Source organism: Gymnoscopelus microlampas (genome assembly GCF_963454915.1).
Source record: "Gymnoscopelus microlampas genome assembly, chromosome: 19".
Classification (NCBI taxonomy): Eukaryota; Metazoa; Chordata; class Actinopteri; order Myctophiformes; family Myctophidae; genus Gymnoscopelus; species Gymnoscopelus microlampas.
The window spans coordinates 14,892,137-14,912,196 of NC_139956.1; the positions used below are offsets into that span (position 1 = coordinate 14,892,137).

Here is a 20,060-nt window from a genome sequence, read left to right on the forward strand (position 1 = left end):
TTTACCTCTCAGGAAACAGGGGGTGAGACATGGTAGGCTATATCACCATATTTAAGGAAACTCCTTTTATTTACTGACAAAATTATTTTTCCTGAATCCACATACAACTGTTCTGTAATCTAGTTTTAAAATAAGTTGCCAGTTGTGGAAATGGCACCCACACAACTTTATTTGAATGTGCTTTATAATTTCAGTTCAAATTTGATGTCAAGAGTTAGAGCATGAAGGCATTCAGCCACCAGAGGGCGACATGTAGCAACAATCTGTCTATCCACCTACCTACAGTACAGGACCCATTTACATTAATCACAGAACACTGTTGCTGACACTATATCAGTATTACAGATATCGACAAGGTCAAGTAAATACCATACAAAAAACATATCCAACTCAACAAAAATGAATAGCAATCACAGTAAGCACATTTTTTAGGATATTGGTCTTTGCATTGGTACAGCTGGTCATAATGCCTGGCTCAAAGGCACTTTGATACAAGCGCCAGCCCAGGCAGGACACAGTGGGGTTATCATTGGAACCCGACACCCTTCCACTTCATTACGCTCGCAAAAGAGATATTTGAAGAGGCTTAACCACTTAAAGTTGTATTTAGTTGACCGGGACAACTGAAAACACATTTTCAGGTTGGGATACCAATGTCATCCAATCACTCATACAGGGGTACTGTTAATGAGGGATAGACCAAGGACTGGTTCTTATGTGTGTTAGCAATAGCCAAGATGGTGCATCAGTCATGGTGCAATGAATGGACGAGGAGGAGACATGAATCCCTTTCTTGTAAGTGTATTAAATTCCAGTATTCCACAGTGTTATCAACAGCAGTTCTGCAGTAACAAACAGAAAACGCTATAATTAGTTACTGGCACCTTGACAATTAACATAGGGAATAACAAATTACCACACTGCAGTCACAATGAGTATGCAAGTTATACAATGGTAACAAATCACACCTTAGCTCTACTCAGTATTAAATCAAGAACATCTGTAAACATTAACAGTATTTCTTTTCATACTTGGACAGAAGCTTATAGTTGACATCAAATGATGTAATTCACTTTCCAGTCATGAACGAACTGTCCAGTTATAAACGGGAAAATAACTACCCCTGGTGGCTAAATGAGGGGGCAGCAGAGAATGACGTTCACCAAACAAATACAACACTGAATGAACAATACGAATTTGGTCACTTTACAGGCACCATAACGGCGATACAGCACTTCTCGTGTCATAAAGAAATGGTTAGCAAAGCACCAAGTTAGCTCATCCAGCCACATATGAACATTATACAAATGACGTCGGGTATATGGTTTTACATCTTCTTACACAACATGCATGGGGTATAACCAGGCATATACACACAACAATACAATAACCATGCATGCACTTACTTTTTGTCATGGACTTATAAAACGTGTGAACATATACTGGACTGTCAGACAATTATAAACTGAGGTAATACTCGGATAGTTTCAACGTAACTTTTAGCTTGAAGAACAGAGAGCTGGAGGACACGCCCCCATTCTTCCCGGGCTGAATCACGTAACGTGACTACGTCACTACCTGTTACTATAGTAACCTGAGCATTTAAAGATACATACACCCATTATGTCCTGGCCTTTTTAACAGGTACAGTTAACAAATAAATGGGCAGACAAAATTGTAACACAAGCTGATCTTTGTGCAGTTCCCTCCCCTGATAGATACACCTTCAGGAGGCTGCAATTGGAAAATGGCCCCTGTCTAAGTCCTAACCTTACCTACCCCCCCCCCCTCTCCTTCTTTTGTACATATTTCTCACTCTTTATACCAGTAACCTGTAAACTGATTGTATGACATTCTATAGTAGTTGTGTATAACTGTCTGTCTCTTATATGTCACCATGATTTGTGTGCATGGGGAACTCATTTGAAACAAGCTCAGTGCTTTTATGAGTCTTCCAGTTTAGTAGACCTCGTATTGTGAATTTGTACTTCCATGTACTGTTGTTCTCATGTCTTACTAAATAAAGTACATCAATCAATCAATTTGATGAAATTTGTAACCTGTGAAAATGTCTTTTCAGTTTAACCAGTTAAACTGGACATTTATATACAGATATAATAGGCCTACCCTATGGGTCCACACTTTATTCCCCTCTACACCAAAACTTTTGGTTAAAATAGCCAATCTGCAAGCTAGATACACTAGTGGCAATTAATACTATATATCAGAATAACAAAATGTACATCTTTGGGATTGAATGCCGGCGGGGGTCACAACAGCACATGGGAGGCTTACAAAACAGGCTGGTGAGCAAGGCGGGCTCTGTCGTTGCAAGGCAAAGGTGCGTACAGCGAGGAAGCTGGACGCTGTCAGGGCAAATCCCTCCCATCCACATGGACATAGTGGGGCAGCTGAGCAGGAGGGGAAACCATAGATTAATCTACTCAGGATGAAACTGTATGAGACTTGGCATGTCCTTTGTGCCGGTATTTGCAGGTCGCCTGGGAAACAGCAGGTTTGAGTCAAGGCCCCGGCTAAACTGACTGGCCACGAAAATGGTGGTGAAAAGCGATAACCCAATTAGAAACTACAAACTAATGTAGATGAAGTAGAAAAATTCAAGCAGCAAATACATTTCTGTCAGGAGTGGATTGCCTTCATTTGTGTTGAAGCGCCGATATGTGCAACATGTTCTGAAATAGTTCCCATACCTGAGCAAAGTTTGAGCGCTAAATGAAGGTGTTAATCGAATTTGTTGCTAAAAGGTCATACAGCACAAGCCAATGTTTTCTTCATTTTCCAAAGCATGACAAAAAGGATTAAAATGAAATAAGTTTTATTCAAGATTTGACATTGGAACAGGCCGTATTAGTTGATTAGTTACATAACAAGCCTTCTTAGTAATTAGTTACATAACTACAATACACAACAGTTAAAATGTTATTAAAACTTGTCCCAGACTCAACTGAACCTGTTCTAAGGGACGTCAGACAGCCCAACATATAAAAAAAATACAAATTTAAACTTTAACAGTTTACATGGAGGGTGAGGAAAAGTTCAGAAATTTAGGAGCAAAACATTTACATCTATATCTCCCCTAAATAAACACACCCTGGGGTGTCTGGTGACTCAGCCAGTTCTGAATGAGGGAGTTTGAGAGACCAGGGACGTATAGCCAGGTTTAACACGCTGAAATCACACAGCAAAATGTGGAAGGTCATCAGTCATTTTTGCACTGAGCCAGAGTTGACCATCTCAGGAAAGACAAAAGTGTGTCCCCAACTCTCTACACTCCCATCTTAATAAACCATAACGTTAAAAGTAGTGAAAAACCAAACCAAAAAACTCACGGTGCTTAAGTTAATGCAACCATTCCCAGTGATCCGTTGTCCCAGATATGTATGTGGTGTGATGATGAGTCAGGCAGCATGTTCTGCAAGTGTCCAGGTAGGGACTTGTTCCCATACCTTCTGCTCGTTTTTAAACAACTGGATATATGCACATTGTAAAGCGCTATATAAATGCACCATTTACCAAATGTACATGTACACACATCTGATCGTTATTGCTTTACTGCCTGCCGTATATGCCATCTGAAGATTAAAGCATAAAAATATAAAACCATAAAATAAAAAATAATAAAATAGAGTGCTTATATACTCAAATAAAACAAAACATGTAAAAAATCCTCATGCTTACATTAAGTTTGATAAATATTTCCTCAAGCAGGAAAAGCAGCAGCAAGAGTTTCAAGTGAAATAGAAGCAATAGACTATTCGCATAACTGTAGTCTCAGGCTTCCAGAAGGTGGCAAACCCATTTCCTGTTCTGGTTTATTTTCAATAGCAAATAAAGCTATGGGAAACTGAACAGGAAACGGGTACAGTATGCCACTTCTGGAAATCCGGTTCTACAGTTACACAAAGAGAAGAGACCACTGCACGCATGAAGAACCAAACATGTATTCCCCGGTAAGGCTACACTGATCTATTTTCCCAGATGTGTCGAGTGCTGGCTGCCATGGCCTGACTGCTCTCCATTCGCTTGAGTTGTAGGGCCAAGGGCAGCAGCAGATCATTCAGGTGCTGACTGGAGAAGGTGAAGGCATTGTGGGCCATGGGTTCCACAGGCGGGGTGTTGAGGGGCGAGTCCGTAGGAGAGGGTGGAGAGGAGGAGGTGAAGGACCAGGTGGGGGAGGTGGGGGAAAACGGGGAAGAAGGCACACCAAGCATATTACTTTGTGACACGGCTACGCTGCTCAGAGGGGAGAGGGCTTCTCCTGGACTCTGGCTGAGGTCAGTGCTGTTGAACTTGCTGGGGAGGCAGTGTTGGAAGCGGCAGCGGGTGCCGTAGACGCAGAAACCGAAGGCGGTGAAGGTGCGGCACAGGGCTCCGCGAAGCTTCCTCTCCTTGGCCGGTGATCCAGGCGTAGATGGAGACTTCTCAATGCTTTCAGGTGCCTCCAGGCTACAGCCAACCCCAAAGTCACGGGAGGGGATGTTTCTTGGACGGCGGCGGGAGGCAGGCCGCTGCTCCGTGGGGCTGTGGACGAACAGGCAGCGGGAGCCATAGGCACAGGTGCCCACTGCGTGGTAGCTGTGGCACAGCTCCGTCTTGTACTTGGGGTGGCAGAAGGGAACGTGGAGCTCGTGCAGGCCGTGGGCAAACTGGCAGCGCTCGGCATACGTACAGAGGCCTGTTGATGCGTAGGTGGTGCACAACTCTGTTTTGTAGCGGGTGGAGCAGACCCAAGGGATGAGCGGCGGTCTGGAAGGCTCTATGAGAGGCAGCAGGCCCTCTGAGAGAGAAAGACCGAGTCCAACATCTCCATCTGAGGTCTCACAGGACAGCAGTTTGTCCACCATCTCCTCTTGATAGGTTGGCAGGAACAGAGCATCACTGCTGGTCTGTATGTGGACAGAGATTTTAGGTATCTTTTTTTTATAGATACTGTAATTTCACAAGGAAATGCTGGTCTATATACACAATTCCAACTAATCAATAGTCAAATTCCTAGTACTTATGACTATTGGTCAACCAATTATTTAGTTGAACACCCTAGCAAAATCTGACACATTTAAAATCTGACTACATGAAGAGACACAATTTTAGATTGATATTCTGCTTATCCAATATCTTGGACAAATAAAATGAATCTCCTCCTAGCAGGACACTAGACTTGGCATAAGTTTTACTCAGTGGCATCATTTCAGCAAAAGCTATGGTATGGAAAGGTTACGTGACAGCATTATATTATCAAAGGCCACCTAACACTCAGTGACAGGCTATAAAGTATACCAAACAAAGGCTGTAACATGTCAATGTGCGCAAATGGTTTGAGACGTCATACGCCTGTTCTAATGCAGTCTTATCCCTTTACTTGCTACAAACACAAATGTAGGCCTACACAATGTGCTAATCAACTCAATCAAAGCAGAACAGAGAATAGCCTGCCTGTCTTCATAAGCAATCAATTTGACTGATTCTATTCATTGCCTACTATGCACATTTAAGCTATTTTCAAAGCATTTCTATACATTTGGTTGTGAAATGGGACACTTTGCAAAATGAGTACTTTTACTTCAGAATACTTATGCACTTTTACTCAAGCAAATTTAGAATTCCTGACTTCTATTTGTAACAGAGTATTTCTATATTGCAGTATTGATACTGTTACTGAAGTAAAAAAAAAAAATAGTAACTTTTCCACCACTGCAGAATAGCCTACTCTGCAAAGAGATAACCTAACCCAGAGGCTCCTAAAAACGTTTCCAGTGGGTCGCACATTTCTTCCAATCAACCAATAGCCTAAATAGATTTTTTTTTTAAACATATACATATATATATATAAATTGGTCGGTAATGGTTAGGCTAGCGTTCAGCTGGTTGACATTAGGAATGGTTTGTTAATAATTCATTTTAAGAGTTTAGGCATACAGGTAAACATGGCCAACTTGAAAAATAAAACAAAAAAAGTCAGCATCTTTCTCACTTACCTCAAGCATGACTGGAAAAGTATGTAATAGTCGCAGACAGAATGCTGTGTAAGGCTGATCACACGCAACCAGATCCAGAGCCTCAAGCAACGTCGAAATTAGAAGGAATCAAAACGTGTAAAATAAAATAAATGTGTATTATTATGCTGGCATCACGGTCCCAAACACACCTGCTTTGAGAGTCACAAGCAAACTGAGAACTGTAAAATCATAGCACCTGCCGCCTTGCTTTTAAAAGCTGTGGAGTAGACGGACATTCATATAAGCCAATCACGTCCTAGTAAAGGCAGCACGTTGTTAACAAACATTGTTAACAAACAGTGTTGCCAGATATTGCAAAAGAAATAAGCAACTAGGTCTATGAAAACAAGCCCAAAAGAAGCGACTGTGATGATCCAAGACCACATGAGCGTTGGATATTTGAAAATAGCCAATCTACAAGCTCACAACACCTCGCGATGCATTGTGAGCTTGTATATCTGCTATTTTGGAAAAAATCTTGGGGGAAAAATGAAACATTTTAATATTCATCTGGTACAGGGGTCACAAAACACTTTTAGATTGGGGCAGGGGGGGGGGGGTCCGTGGACAAATACATTGATTTGACAAGAAAATGTTTGAGAACCACTGTTTTAAGCTTTTAGAAAGCAAGCCCAAAATAAGAAACATGTCCAAAAAAACTCAACCCGCAACTACCAATATTTACAAGCAACTTTACAGAAAAATAAGCCCAATGTCGCTTATAATAAGAGGACATGGCAACGCTGGATGTTAACGAGTCAATTTAGTTTGATTTCTGTACCAATAGGCGGTGTCTTTATTAAAATGTCATTAGGATTTAATCATTTCAATTAGCTACAGACCCAATACACATCCTGGATGAGGATGTGTTAAAGAGGCCTGGGATCATAGGCCAGATCAACTAAAGTGTTAATTCACACCCACCTCAGCCACAAGTAAACATCACACTTAAACAATTTAATTAAATGCTGTCTGTTAAAAGGAATAATCCCACTGAATGTGAATAAACAAATTATTTATGTAGTCTTATTTGCAGCCTCCAAAACGATTTGTATATTTCCATTTGAGATACATTTGGGATTATGAGAAGAGGTTTAGACTAGAGCTCATGTGGAAGTGACACCTTTCACACTATATTTAGACTGATTTACTTTGCTTATAAGGATACCGCTATGGATAAGAGCATCTGCTTAAATACCTCAATTGTATAGACCAAATACACACAATCTCATCAGTCATCACAATGTGACCTGCATTATCCTTACTTTGTTGCCCCCACACATCTAAATAATTTGGACGAAGGTCATTCTGCTACAAAGCTCCATCTGATTGGAATGATCTCCCTCTATCTCTTAGATCCATTGCGTCCTTCTGTCGCTTCATGACTTTCCTATATTCACATCTTGATACAACTTGTTTATGCTTCTAAACTGACTTTACTCGTAGGAATATATCCACAGATTTATTTGTACTACTACCCTTCTTTCTCTTCGGTTGTTTAACAGCTGATGGTGTGGTAGTTGGGAGTGGGTGAGCAAGCCATCTGTGTATGCATGAATGTATCTGTATACGTGTATTGTATGTATCCATGTCTGTTGTTCATATTTTTATGGGACCTGACCGCCTCGAATATGAGATGCTGCATCTCAAGGGGCTATAACTTAAATACAAATCTGAATGTGGAATTCACAAAATCATCACCTTGCATAGAGGGGGGGAATAAACAGGTAGTCCAAGTGAGACAACAAAGAAAAAAAATCTTTATTTCTTTTCTTATCAAGATACATTAAAGGATACAGAGACATTGGAATAAAAAACAGTTGAGAAAAAAAGTTTTAATTGTAGCGTTTCTCTCTCCGACATACAAAATTCTAATCCCTTGCCCTTTGATTCTATCCCACGGGTCAAATGAACAAGCCCTCCCCATCCCAAATGCATCCTATGGAGATCAACGTTTCACAAGTACAGTTATTTTAACCCTCTCCACAATGGAGCAGTAATTACACAATTTAGATTTTATAAAAAAGGAAAAAAAAGAAAGAAAAAACACTGAAGTTTCCAATAGGCCATTTTTTTCTCTGATCATTATTTGCTACGAATTTAACACTTCAATTTATTGTTTTAAGAAACATTACAAAAGCCCACATTGGGACCAAACTTGCATATAAATCCACCAGGTGACCCTTTACTGGCTGTGACAACTCACCTTGCCTCAGGGCAACTGAGGAATTATAATAATCCAATTAAGCACTGATTTTATGTGCTCACCCTTTCATAACAATACAAAGGGGAGGAAAGTATAAAGAATCAAACCAAATCAACCCATAAGTTGAGACGCAACTGGAGATTCCTTTCACATCATAATCATACTCAACACAATCAGAAACATGACTTCTGCAAATGTGCCAGACATTATATATTGCTGCGGTATTAACATAATCTGTCAACGGGCCAGTGACATTTTGCCAGTTTCATTCATACCAGAAGCCAACCAGTACATTGTCATTAATGTTGTGGCCTAAAGTCAGAAGAATCTAGCGTCGCCTCGCAGGTAAAGATGAGTGGAGTTTTGAAACCTCTACATTATGGCTTGATTTGGATTCCTTCACTTCTGTCATGAAACAGTATATCAGAGCAGACTGTATTCATTCTGTACGTCAGTTAGATCAGGGTTTACCTCATTCGTTTGAATTTCCTTCAAACCTACACATGAGGATACTTCCTACCCAGTCAACATATAGAACTCCACAGCTGCTCTCTTCTCAATTGACCATATTCACACAACGGCCATTTGTCGATCACTTTATACTCACCCCGAGTATGAAGTAAGAACAAATTTGCCACCGTGTGAATATGGTCAATAATTCAAAGCCGTTGCATTCAAACTGTAGTCAGAACCCCCATCTTTTAAACATCAGGCGTAGCCCCCCCCCCCCCCCCCCCCCCCACAGAGAAGGATCCAGAAGGTTTCTCTCTCCTAATGGGCTAAAATGGCGAGAAAAAGCGTGACAATCGTGAAAAGGAAGAGATAGAGACGGGACTCGGCTTGATTGCGACAACAATCGACTAGTAAACAGAGTTAGACGAACACTACTGTGACACCCACTTCTGGTGAGGGGAAGGGGGGGGGGTCAGGGCTGTAGGGGGTGACAGAGTTAATAAGGAGGTCTGTAGCCGTTATCAACTCTTATCCCTGCTGGGTGTGACGGGCTCAAAGAGGGACACGTCATTGCATGAGTGTCAATTTGGGAGCACAGGCGAGGTAAAGACCCCCAAATGCTAAAGTGAAGACGTAAATGCCTGATGGATGGCTCATACTAAAGCTTGATTTATCGCCTTGTCGCACAACAGTGTCATGCCACATAAAAATTGCCCATATACATGCTCACATCACGTACATGACGTGCTGTGAGCTTGCATATCAGCTATTTTCAGCGCGTGACACAGTGGTACGACAGAGCATAAATTAGGCATAATGTATGACCTTGAAGACCGATGTTAAAATTCAAGACAAGTTCATCAGGGCCTAGGTCTTGCCATATAAATAAACATGCTAAAAATAGTCTCGATGCCTGATTGAGCTCTCCCATATCACTCTCCCATTTACAGCCGCCCCACCTCCCCCCGTTCTCTACAAAGAGGCGTCATGAATGTTGCTAATATTTACAACAAATAAAGACAGAACTGTAAGGGGGGAGGAATAAAGTGTGCTTTATCACCATTGTTTCAGGATGAGAAATATCTTGAATTAAATTACACAATTAAAAATATCTGCCATTAAAAAAAAAGGGGGAGCAAAATAATTAAGGGAACCAGAATAAAATACTACAAAGCCCAAAGTTTGAGAGAGAGAGTGTGTGTGTGTGTGTGTGTGTGTGTGTGTGTGTGTGTGGGTGTGTGTGTGTGCGTGCGTGTGTATTAGAAAGAGTTGAGGCATGTTCATATGTCTACAAGTGGCATTTTTATTCAATGTCATGGAAATGTACACTCATCCAAGAGCCTGTATGTGTGTGTTGGGCATGTCAACCTTCGGGGGGGGGGGGGGGGGGGGGGGGTGGAGTAACAGAAAAGCAAAAAAAACAGAGAGGGGGTGGGGGGGGGAGAGAGAAAAGAAAGACTACTTGTATGGCATGCTGTGCAGCCTAGTAAGTGATGGCCTGAGCACAGTGCCCCCCACCCCCCACCCACTCACCCACCCACCCCCCCAATCCCACACAAGAACTCCGCCTCCCCCATGTCCTATTGAGACCCTTTTCTGGTGCGGCCTGTCCTCGCTCAGTCCTCCAGGACGATGGGTTCGCTGGTGCTGGAGGGCAGCAGGGGCATGGCCAGGACTCTGGGGGGCGGGGGCAACTTGATGCGGACCGGGAGGTGAGGTTTCCTGGCTGCTCGCCGCATCTCTGACTGGGTTAAGTGTTTCCTCAGAGCCCTGGTTGGGAGACAAGACGGGAACGTCAGACGTGAAAAAACGGTTTGCTAAAAAAATTCTTAGAATGCCACCCTGCATCAGGTTTGGCCGGGATTGTTCCAGGTTCAAGCTGGGTGCCCCCCCCCCGCCCCCCCCCCCGGAGTCCCGACAAATTTCTCTAAAACACAAAACATTTGCCGGTTTTCAACATTCACTACAGAATTGTCCTGGTTTTCACCACAATGTAAATAATAACACTTGTTTTGAATGCTTACATAGATGTTTGTCATGTTCTGCTCTGTTGAAAGGGGCAGTCTCTAGGTGTGCCACTTCCAAGTGTTAAAATAATTGTCCCCCATCCTGATGAAAACAGTAATAAAAATTATAATAAAAGATGTGTGGTCTAGGTTCATCTTGATGCTTCATAAATCATAGCTCAGATATTTCTATTAGACGTAAGTTTGGGGAGTTTTTGTTTTGTTTTGTTTGTTTAAACAAAAAGTGCATTACATACTATTATGTGCTCAGTAGAGCACAGATCCCAAACCAAGGTGTCAGTTTATAAGATGTTGTGGTGCTTCTGGCTCCACGTTCCCTTTTGGCCAATATAATCATGAGTTCTTCCTGGGCCTATAATAAACCCTTTTTCAAAGCATTGTGGTGTTATGTTAATCTGTTGGAAATTGTGTGCATTTTGGGGTGCCTGGTGGCTCAGTTATTTAGTGTACAGTGTATATTATGCTCCCTGTGAGCGGGAGGACTCGGGTTCAAATCCGATTGGTCTTTTCTCGCAGGTCTCTCCTCTGCCCTTGGTTTCCTGGCTGCTTCTCTACACTGACCCACTGTATGCGAAAATCCAGTTCTCTAGCACGCCTCTTTTTTGCGATGCGTGTACAGTTAAGGCGCTCTTTCTCGGCCCAGGACCAAGCTTCCTACCAGGTTTTGTGCAAGTCCACTCTGAACTGCTCAAGATATACGCATAACAAACAGATAGACACGGTGAAACCATTACCTGCTTGGCTGAGGTTATAAAAAGTCTTTGTTTACCTGGTGTCTTTTGTAGCCACAAACACCACGGGGTTGGGCGCGTCTCCCTGGTTGACTTTCTGACGCTTGATGACCGTCTGCGAGGTGGTCCTCAAGCCCCCCGACGAGAATGGCCTACCATTGGCCGAGAAAGGGACCCCGGCGGCCTGTGAGCAAATGAGATGGTGAGAAACTCCATTGAGAGAGGCGTCATTTCCAAACCAGAGCATGCGTCTACACATAATGGTACATACAGTGTATATGTGCACTGAGAATGCACACTGAGTGCTCATGAGTTGCTTTTGCATTAAACAGGTATTTGGTGCCTAGTGCAGTGGTGAAAGTGGGATACAGTGTAAAATGTGTTAATACAGCAGCATCACAATCATTTTAACCACTTTATCCATATTTTAAACTTTGGCTATTAAAAAATGTGCAGATACAGTATACAAGCTCACAGCACGTCACTTCGCGCCACGCTGCGAGCTTGTACATCTGCTATTTTTTTACTTTTTTTTTCTTAAATCTTGAAAGTACTGAAAACATTTTTACACAAATCTTCTCTTCAGGGAGTCCCTGGCAAAAAACATTTTCAGATGGGGGTCGGCGGCATAATCAGGGGTGCACATAACTTTTTAGGTCTGGTGCTCAGAAGAGCACCTGGAGATGTGACTTGGTGCGCAACAAATAAATGGTCCCGTCCCATTTTGTCAACGGGGGGGGGGGGGGGGGGGGGGAGTCAGCACGGTATCGCCGACAGTTTTGTCAACGGGGGTGGGGGGAGCTGCGCGAGAGAAAGAAAAAAAAAGGACACTCTGCTTGCAAATTCCGCCGATTTTCGCCGTTTTTTTTTCTCTCACACAGTTTGGTGAAGCCCCCAAGGTTGGTGCCCTGTGCTGCGCTGCTTTTATCCGCGAGATTGGGACGTTCGCTGCATATTTTGCACCATCACAGTGCGTTCATCATCGGGGACGAGTGCCTCTAACAGCCGCTGCTGGCTGCGTGCACGCAGCGGGGCAATGCGAGGCGATGCGAGACACTCAATCACGTGCAGCATGCATCTCTCCCCCTGCGCCTACTGGCTGTACATGGGGCCGACGGGTGCTTTAGCGTGATTGTGGCTTCAGGAAGTATCCTAGCCTCTTTTATTTTTTAGTTTTGCTAAAAAATAAAAGCTTGGAAATTCCTGTCCCAGCTGTTGGTGCGCAAAATCGCCTCGCGTCGTCTGATGTGGTGCTCATTTTTTATTTTGGGTGCGCATGCGCACCTGCGCACCAGTTATGTGCACCCCTGGGCATAATACACATCAATGTGGGAGTCCTTGACATGAAAAAAGTTTGAGAACCACTGGCCTACCGGAATACTAACGTTGTTGTCAAAGGGCCTCTTCCCCAGCAGGCCGGGCCCACTGCGAGGCTGGTTGGCCTGGTTACGATTGATGGGTGTGGGGGCTCCCCGTGGGGCCTTCAGCTTCAGAGGGGCTGAGATGGCTGGAAGGGAAACGATCAGTCAAAATCCCATAGCACTTGAAGATGTATTTGAATGTCACAAGTGTATTAGTAGGAGGCATTATAAGAAGACACGCCGGTAACACTTTACTTAAGGTCGGGTCTATGATACATTATAATGCACTCATAAGGCTTCATAACACTCGTAATAAATGTTTATTATGCATAACAACTTCTAGCAAGGTTTATGAAGTATTATAAGCACATTATGAGTTAAGCGGAACAGCACATTATGACTACGATATAACTTAGTTATAAAGTGTTTTAATGACACTTTATAACTGACTTAAGTTAGTCATAATGTGCTGTTCCGCTGAACTTATAATGCATTATGACCAGCACGTATAATATTTCATGAAGTTGTTATGCATAATTATAAAAATGTATAACTTGTGTTATGAAGCCTTATCAGTGCATTTTAATGCATTATTAATGTGATTATAATGCATTATAGACCTGACCTTTAAGTAAAGTGTTACCAACACATCTCATTAACTGTGCAAACCATGGTGTTGGCTGCTCATTCTTACCTAGATTCTTCACTATGGTGGCCAGTGATGGCCGAGGGATCACCTTGTTCTTCATAGGAGCCTTAGTGGCTTTAGGCAGCCTGATTATACCTGAGGTGGAAGAATGTAGAAGAAAATGTTCAAACAAGAGCACAATAAAATACCTTGGTAATAATAAAACATTGTCGGGGGTCAGGACAACTTAAGTGAGTGAGTGGTCATTTAAAACAAGTGTTAATTTTTATAGCAAATTTTGATTTAGTTTTAGTCATAAAGTCATCTTTTGAATAAAAAGTGTCGTGAGCTTGTAGATCAGCTATTTTCGGAGCACATAGCACAGCCGAGCATAAATTGAATTGTCTTGGTTCTAATGGAACTCTTGTCCATTAGTTTTTATTTTTTGACGAAAATGTCAATTTATTTTTCGTTTGTCATCATTTTTATTTATTTATTTCGCTTTCATTTAGTTTTCGTCAGTGGAAAAAGGTAGTCGACGAACACTTTGTCATAGTTTTAGTCTACGAAATTAACACAGATTTTGCATGCAGAATAGGAATGCGTTTTTCCTGGTGAGTGATGAGGTGTACTCACACTCGGCCTTGACTGCGTTGGCGTTGATGGAGGCGTACGGCCGCCGGGCAGCGCGACGCGGCTGTAGGATGTCCTCACACACGCGGCGGGCGATGCGGGTCAGCTTGGTGGTCTGCAAGATGAAGGTCTGCCGGTTCTTGGCCAGGAGCTTGGCGCGGCCCTCGTTGCGCGTGAACGGAGACAGGCCCTGGGTCTCCTGCCTCGACATATGGCCACGTGGGCCCGCCTCCTGGACAAAAAGAGACAAGTGTTTGATTTAAAAGGGGATTTTGTAAGACTGCTTTACTCTGCATGATGCCCCTGCAAAGTAAACCGTATTGGAAAATGTCTTCATCAATGACAGGCTGCATAAAAGGTTTACATGCTCGCAAATTGCTCTAAACTGATTTTGCAATTTGGCGATCGGTAGAATGTATCACGGTTCTACGCCTGGCATGCGCCATTGATGCAAACTGGAGGCAGAAGTTCGATGGAAGTCAATGAGAGGTGGCTGGACAAGCATGTGAATAAAAAATATTTTTCATCGATCGCGCCCTTAAGAAGATGCTTAGACGAGTCCTGATTGCTCCTTTTTTAGCTCCCCCCGGAACTCTGGTACGGGCAGGGGTCTAGCAACCGTTTTCAAATCCAACCTTCAGTGTCAGCTGCTTCAACCTGAGGCCAGTTATAATACCGGCCACCAAAATGTAAAAAGGCTGACTTTAGTGAGTTTTTATCTGGGATCATGGTCAAATATGACCAATTTTAACTGTGGTGTCTTCAATGTTCACATATGCTGTAAATCTCATCCCCTTGCCAAGGAATTTTTAAACCTTTGCCACTCAATCTGTTAATGTGCACATGAAAGGGGCCACACGTTGAACTTGTGCTGTCATTTGTTTCAGTCATCGATGTTTTTGCTGTTCCCTGTATTTCCGACCACTCACCCATTTTATTCACCACCTCAATTCCGTGCTTTGTAAATCTGGTGTCCCCAGTCACAGTTGGGCCAGTTACTCAAAAAAAGTAATATAACACTCGTTACTCATTTCGAAAATAATATTACTTCACTTGTTACTCCCTGCCAAAATTAACTTGTTACACTACTCACTACTTTACTTTTCCGCTCCACCCCACAAAATTAGTAGTTGCATCCTTTCACCTAAAATTCTGACTTTGCATGTGCAACACTAGCAGTTTTTCCCCGTCTTTTCTGCAGCCTAAACTGCCCTTCCATATCCGATAATTTGCACGCACACATACATGCATGCATGCATCATTTCCGTATCCGCTCTAGACCCAGACCCAGCTAGGTAGACAACGACCAACAACAACACTTTCACAGAATGAAAGTAAACGACACGCAAATCACATTTTCCACCAAGGCTCCTGAAAATAGTAATGAGTTACTTTTGGGGAAATTGTTATGGTACTCAAAACTAGTAATTTGTTACATTACTCGTTACTGGAAAAAAAGCTATATTTCTTTTTTCATTACTTTCCAACACTGCTCTTCTCCCCCACTTTTAATGGTGGCTTTTGCAGCTGCGGCCTCCAAGCTCTGGAACAGCCTGCCGCTCTCCCCATCAGATCTGCCCAGTCCATTGGGGTTTTTAATTGGCTTTTAATTGCATATGAGCTTATTTGCATACTTTGTTTGTGTGCCTAGATGGGCACAAGACTTTTTTATGTTCCTAGATTGGCATAAGTGTAAATGCATATTATTTGTTGATGCTCTGTTTTGTTTTAACCATGTACAGCAGCTTTGGTTGTTGTAATTGTTCTTTATAAATAAAGTTTGATTTGATAAGAAGACATATCAAATGTTTTCTGATCTCTTGTTTTTTGTTATGCACATCATATAATTGTATTGAGGTATTTAAAAAGGACAGAGACGGTTTCTGGCTGGGCAGTATGAGTCAGCATCTCGAGAATTGGCTGACGGGCTGTCAATAATGGCGAGAACAGCCCATACTGTCAGAAAAGTCCTCTGTGCTTTTTAGATACCTCAATAAAAAAAATATATAGTGTACACAGAAAAACAATATATAGTGTACACAGAAAAACAAGACAACAGGAACAATGTCTGATGGATACGTCTTTTCTTTTTCTGAACGGATTATTTGACAAATAAGAATTTCTGAATCACAATGATTCAGAAATACTGTTTATTCATGCGCTTGTCCACCCGGCTCTCATTGACTTCAATGCATTCCAGCACACGTTCGGCTCCAGTTCGCCTCCCAGTGAGATGAATCTGCCAGCTGGAAATGCTGCACCAACAAAGTGACGTATACGTCCTCTCCTTCTTTACATAACCTTGGAATGTGTACAAGACAGTTATAAAGAATCACACATACAGAGCCAGCTCTAGCGGCGCCCTCTAGCTGCGTGGGGGTCTTCAGGCCTCCATACTTCTTCCAGTATATCCAGCAGGAGGCGCACAGTCTGCACTGCATGTTGGGAGGGCCCCAGGCATACCACTGAGGAGACTGTGCCGCTAGGGTCCACACAGGGAAAACAGGAGGTTAGTGGCCTCTTAACACATGACATGCAAACCGACGGCCAAAAAGCAAACAGATAATGGCCAACTGTCCCACAACAAAGAAGCATATTACTTACTGTGGCAGCTCTCGCAGCTGAGGCCTTTCTGGAAGCCCGCCGCAGCCCCGTTCATGCCAGGCTTGCTACCGGGTGCCATGATCTGATTAGGGTTGGGTTTGGTGCTGGGGGGGGGGAGATTTCTTTTAAACAGCAGTTCAATTTAAGGAGGTACTCAATGGTGTAGTTAGGGCTGGGCTATTAACCAAAAATATATCAAAACCGATATTTAGAACCAATAACTGACTTAATCATGCTCATGTAGGGTAATCAAATTATCAAGAAGCAGGGTTGATTTTTTAAATATATATTTGTATTTCCATTATTATATAATATATCAATGAATCGACACAAAGAAAATGTATTCGATTTTTATAATCGTCTGATTCACCTCTTGGCATGCAAATATTTTGAAAATAGCAGATCTACAAGCTCACAACGCTTGTAGATCAGCTATTTTCTTCTTCAATTTATTTTAAATTAATCGTAATCAATGCAAAAGTTTGAAATAATCGTGATATTGATTTGAAGTCATATCGCCCAGCCCTAGATGTAGTTCTGACTATTACTCACTAGGTGGGGATGTACACTTGTTTCAGCTTGCTGTCTGCTTCTGCTGCCTTTAGCCGCTTCTGTAAAACAAAAAGAGGTGGGCATCAAACACTGAATCAATTGGGGACAATACAACAAATATTACATTTTATTTTGTCTATAAGAATATTTAAGACAAAAGCTGTAGAAGTTGTAACCAGTTAGGAACTTAGAAAAGTCTTTGGGCTGGTGAAAATCTATGGTCATTTCATAAAATGTGAAAAATAAAAAGATATTTATAAAGTTCATTAGCAATAAGATCTAGTAAAGATGTGTTTTCCTTCTTCAGATTTCTGGGACATTTGGGATATTTTCATCATTTGCCCATAGCCCCTGTATATTATTGTATTGTATTGACATTGTGTAGTCCATTGGCTCTTAAAGTGGGGTCACCAGGATTTTTTTTAATACAGCGTCACAATCATTTTAACCCCTTTATCCATATTTTATACATTGGCTATTCAAATAGAGCAGATATACATGCTGACAGTAGGTCACTTTGAGCCGCGAGCTTGTACATCTGCTATTTCTGAACATTTTTGAAAAATCTTGAAAGGGTTTGAAAAATAACACAAAACATTTTCAGACGGGGGTCCGTGGCCAAATACATCAATCAATTTGGGGGTACTTGACACAAAAAACTACTGTTGTAGTGTATTGACTGTGTAGTCTACCTGTTGGATGTAGCGGTCAGTGGTCTTCCACATGTAGTAGAACTGGACCACACTGGCTAGAGACTTCCAGGGGAGCTGCGGAGAAACAAGTCACACATGGTACACAACAGTTTGTTATGTTGGTATTGTAGTGTTTTTTTATATGTGGGGACTGCGGATGGAAATTGGCTTCTAGCTAAATCCGGCATGTTTACATGAGATCATGTTCAGCTGACTGAATTAACGTGTGTATTGAATGCTCATTAATGTGCATTGTCCCGTCTAAATAAATAAAATACTGAACACTTCAGCCTCCAAGTCCATTCATATGGCAAAAATGAATAACTTGTGGCAAAAATTATAGAAATTCTTATTTAGAATCAACAGGCGTGTTTCACTACCAAACCTCAGTCACATATTAAGAAAAACAGAATATTAAGAAAACAAACACATGAACATTCTGCTGAAGTAGTAGATCTACAAGCTTTTTTGCATTTTTTGTATTGCGTTTTGATTCTGTGCGACGCATAATTTCAGCCAAAATATTTGGTGTAGTGGGACTGATATAGGGCTTTGGGGGACTCCAGTCAACTAAGCATGGGTTTAAGTACTGTAGTTAAACAGCTGTGTATTTTTTGTTTTCTAAAGGAGTTGTTCCTTGTAAAGAAAGACATTTTGGTGTCCGCATGTTGTGGAAACTGACATGCTTAAAATTTTAAAAAATAAAAAAGAATCTCTTGATTGTCAGCAGACTCGCTACCAATATTGAATCCATATGTAATCAACCCTAATGTAGCTCAGACCAAAACGTTTGATTTTACAAGAGTTAAGAAAGTTACTGGTTGAAAATGATGCAAGTGGCATTAACATATACAAACGGTTTGTTTGTGGGGCACAACGTGCATTCAGCAGCCCAAAAGAATACTGTTAGCCCGGGCAAGCCAGTTTAGCTTTTGGTTACCCTGGCCTGGATCAAAGCATTTTTTTATATTAATGCAGCACAAAGCTAGATTAGTCATTAACGTATCAAAGATATTGATGGTAAAATAAGTGTTTTAACTATGCCTATAACATGTTTTGATAATTTACTGTTTTACTTTAGCTGTTGCATAACTCACTTCGGACCACCCTGGTGCTATGGTTAGCTATGCAGTTTATGCATTGATTTAGGATGCCAATTAAACCATTTGATGAGTTCCAGACCAGAACTATTTGAGGAGTTCCGTTATGATTCTAGCATGTCTGACAGAAAATTAGAAACAAGTATTTTCCGCCGACATCTAGTGTAGATAATCATAATCTAGTAGATAAGTATCTTGAAAGGTGAACACACCAAAAGTGTTACAAAAGAAATTAAGACTTAGATGACAAAACAATAAGCGATGAGGGGCGGGCCCTTCCAAGTTTAATACTGTGGTGCCTTGATGCATTTTTGTTACTTAATCGGAAAATTACGATTATGCTTGTTGGTCACACACCCATACATTATGATAACATATTGCTGTCGATTGGTCCGATGGTAATGAGAACACACCTGAGCTTCATTGCGGTGGGATCCCATTCACTACATTGTCATGAATTCAAGTCTCCATGGGGTGACTAATCGAAAAAAAGTAATTTCTTGGGTGAACTATCCATCCCTTTAAGGACAATTAACATGCAGACTTACAAAGTCCTGGCGGATGTCGTTGAAGTCTTTGCCATACTTCTCAAGGGCCTCCTCGAAGAGCATGGCCTCGGAGGCGCTCCACTCCTCCATCTCGTCGCGACAGAGCACCGGTCCTCCCTGGGGAACCAGCGTGGACATGGCCTTGGCCAGGTCGTAGCCGTTCTTCTGCAACGTGTCCATGGCGTGGAACTGTGACAGGGTCAGAGGGAGGGAGGGTTGGGGAGAAAGCGATGTTTAGAGCAGTGGTTCTCAAACTTTATCGCGTCAAGGACCCCCAAATTGACACATATTAGCCCACAGAACCCCATTTGAAAAGATATGCCAGGGACCCCCATAAGAGAAGATTTTTAAGGCTCTAGCAGTGATTCTCAACCGTTTTAATTGCAAGGACCCCCAGTTTGACATGCATTAGGTTACGGACCCCCATTTAATGGTATTTCTATCTCTGGGACCCCAATTTCTATTGTAAAATCAATGTTAATTTAACTCTGAGAGTGTACAAATGGAA

General features: G+C 42.0%; 2 protein-coding genes across 4 annotated transcripts in view; both read right to left on the reverse strand.

Moving 5' to 3' along the window:
• Positions 1-3,977: 3,977 nt before the first annotated feature.
• On the reverse strand, positions 3,978-6,005 carry LOC311034385 (uncharacterized protein; the record flags this gene model as incomplete). The annotated part of the gene is made up of 2 exons (XM_084042266.1): positions 3,978-4,907; positions 5,997-6,005. 2 exons carry the CDS (start codon positions 6,003-6,005, stop codon positions 3,978-3,980), a joined length of 939 nt encoding a protein of 312 aa, XP_083898392.1.
• Positions 6,006-7,754: 1,749 nt separating this feature from the next.
• mta2 (metastasis associated 1 family, member 2) overlaps positions 7,755-20,060 on the reverse strand; it is a 38,183-nt gene continuing 25,877 nt past the window's right edge. Inside the window, exons 9-19 of one of the 3 annotated variants that reach the window (XM_084043648.1) lie at positions 19,553-19,741; positions 17,905-17,979; positions 17,213-17,271; positions 16,661-16,764; positions 16,399-16,538; positions 14,060-14,288; positions 13,490-13,579; positions 12,808-12,941; positions 11,473-11,618; positions 10,701-10,785; positions 10,310-10,446 (exon numbers count right to left, since the gene is read on the reverse strand). In XM_084043648.1, the coding sequence (XP_083899774.1) occupies positions 10,743-10,785; positions 11,473-11,618; positions 12,808-12,941; positions 13,490-13,579; positions 14,060-14,288; positions 16,399-16,538; positions 16,661-16,764; positions 17,213-17,271; positions 17,905-17,979; positions 19,553-19,741 (1,209 nt within the window). In that variant the 3' untranslated portion in view covers positions 10,310-10,446; positions 10,701-10,742. Of the gene's footprint in view, positions 10,447-10,700; positions 10,786-11,472; positions 11,619-12,807; positions 12,942-13,489; positions 13,580-14,059; positions 14,289-16,398; positions 16,539-16,660; positions 16,765-17,212; positions 17,272-17,904; positions 17,980-19,552; positions 19,742-20,060 lie in introns of all 3 variants that reach the window. The other 2 variants (XM_084043647.1, XM_084043646.1) reach the window with 2 other exon arrangements.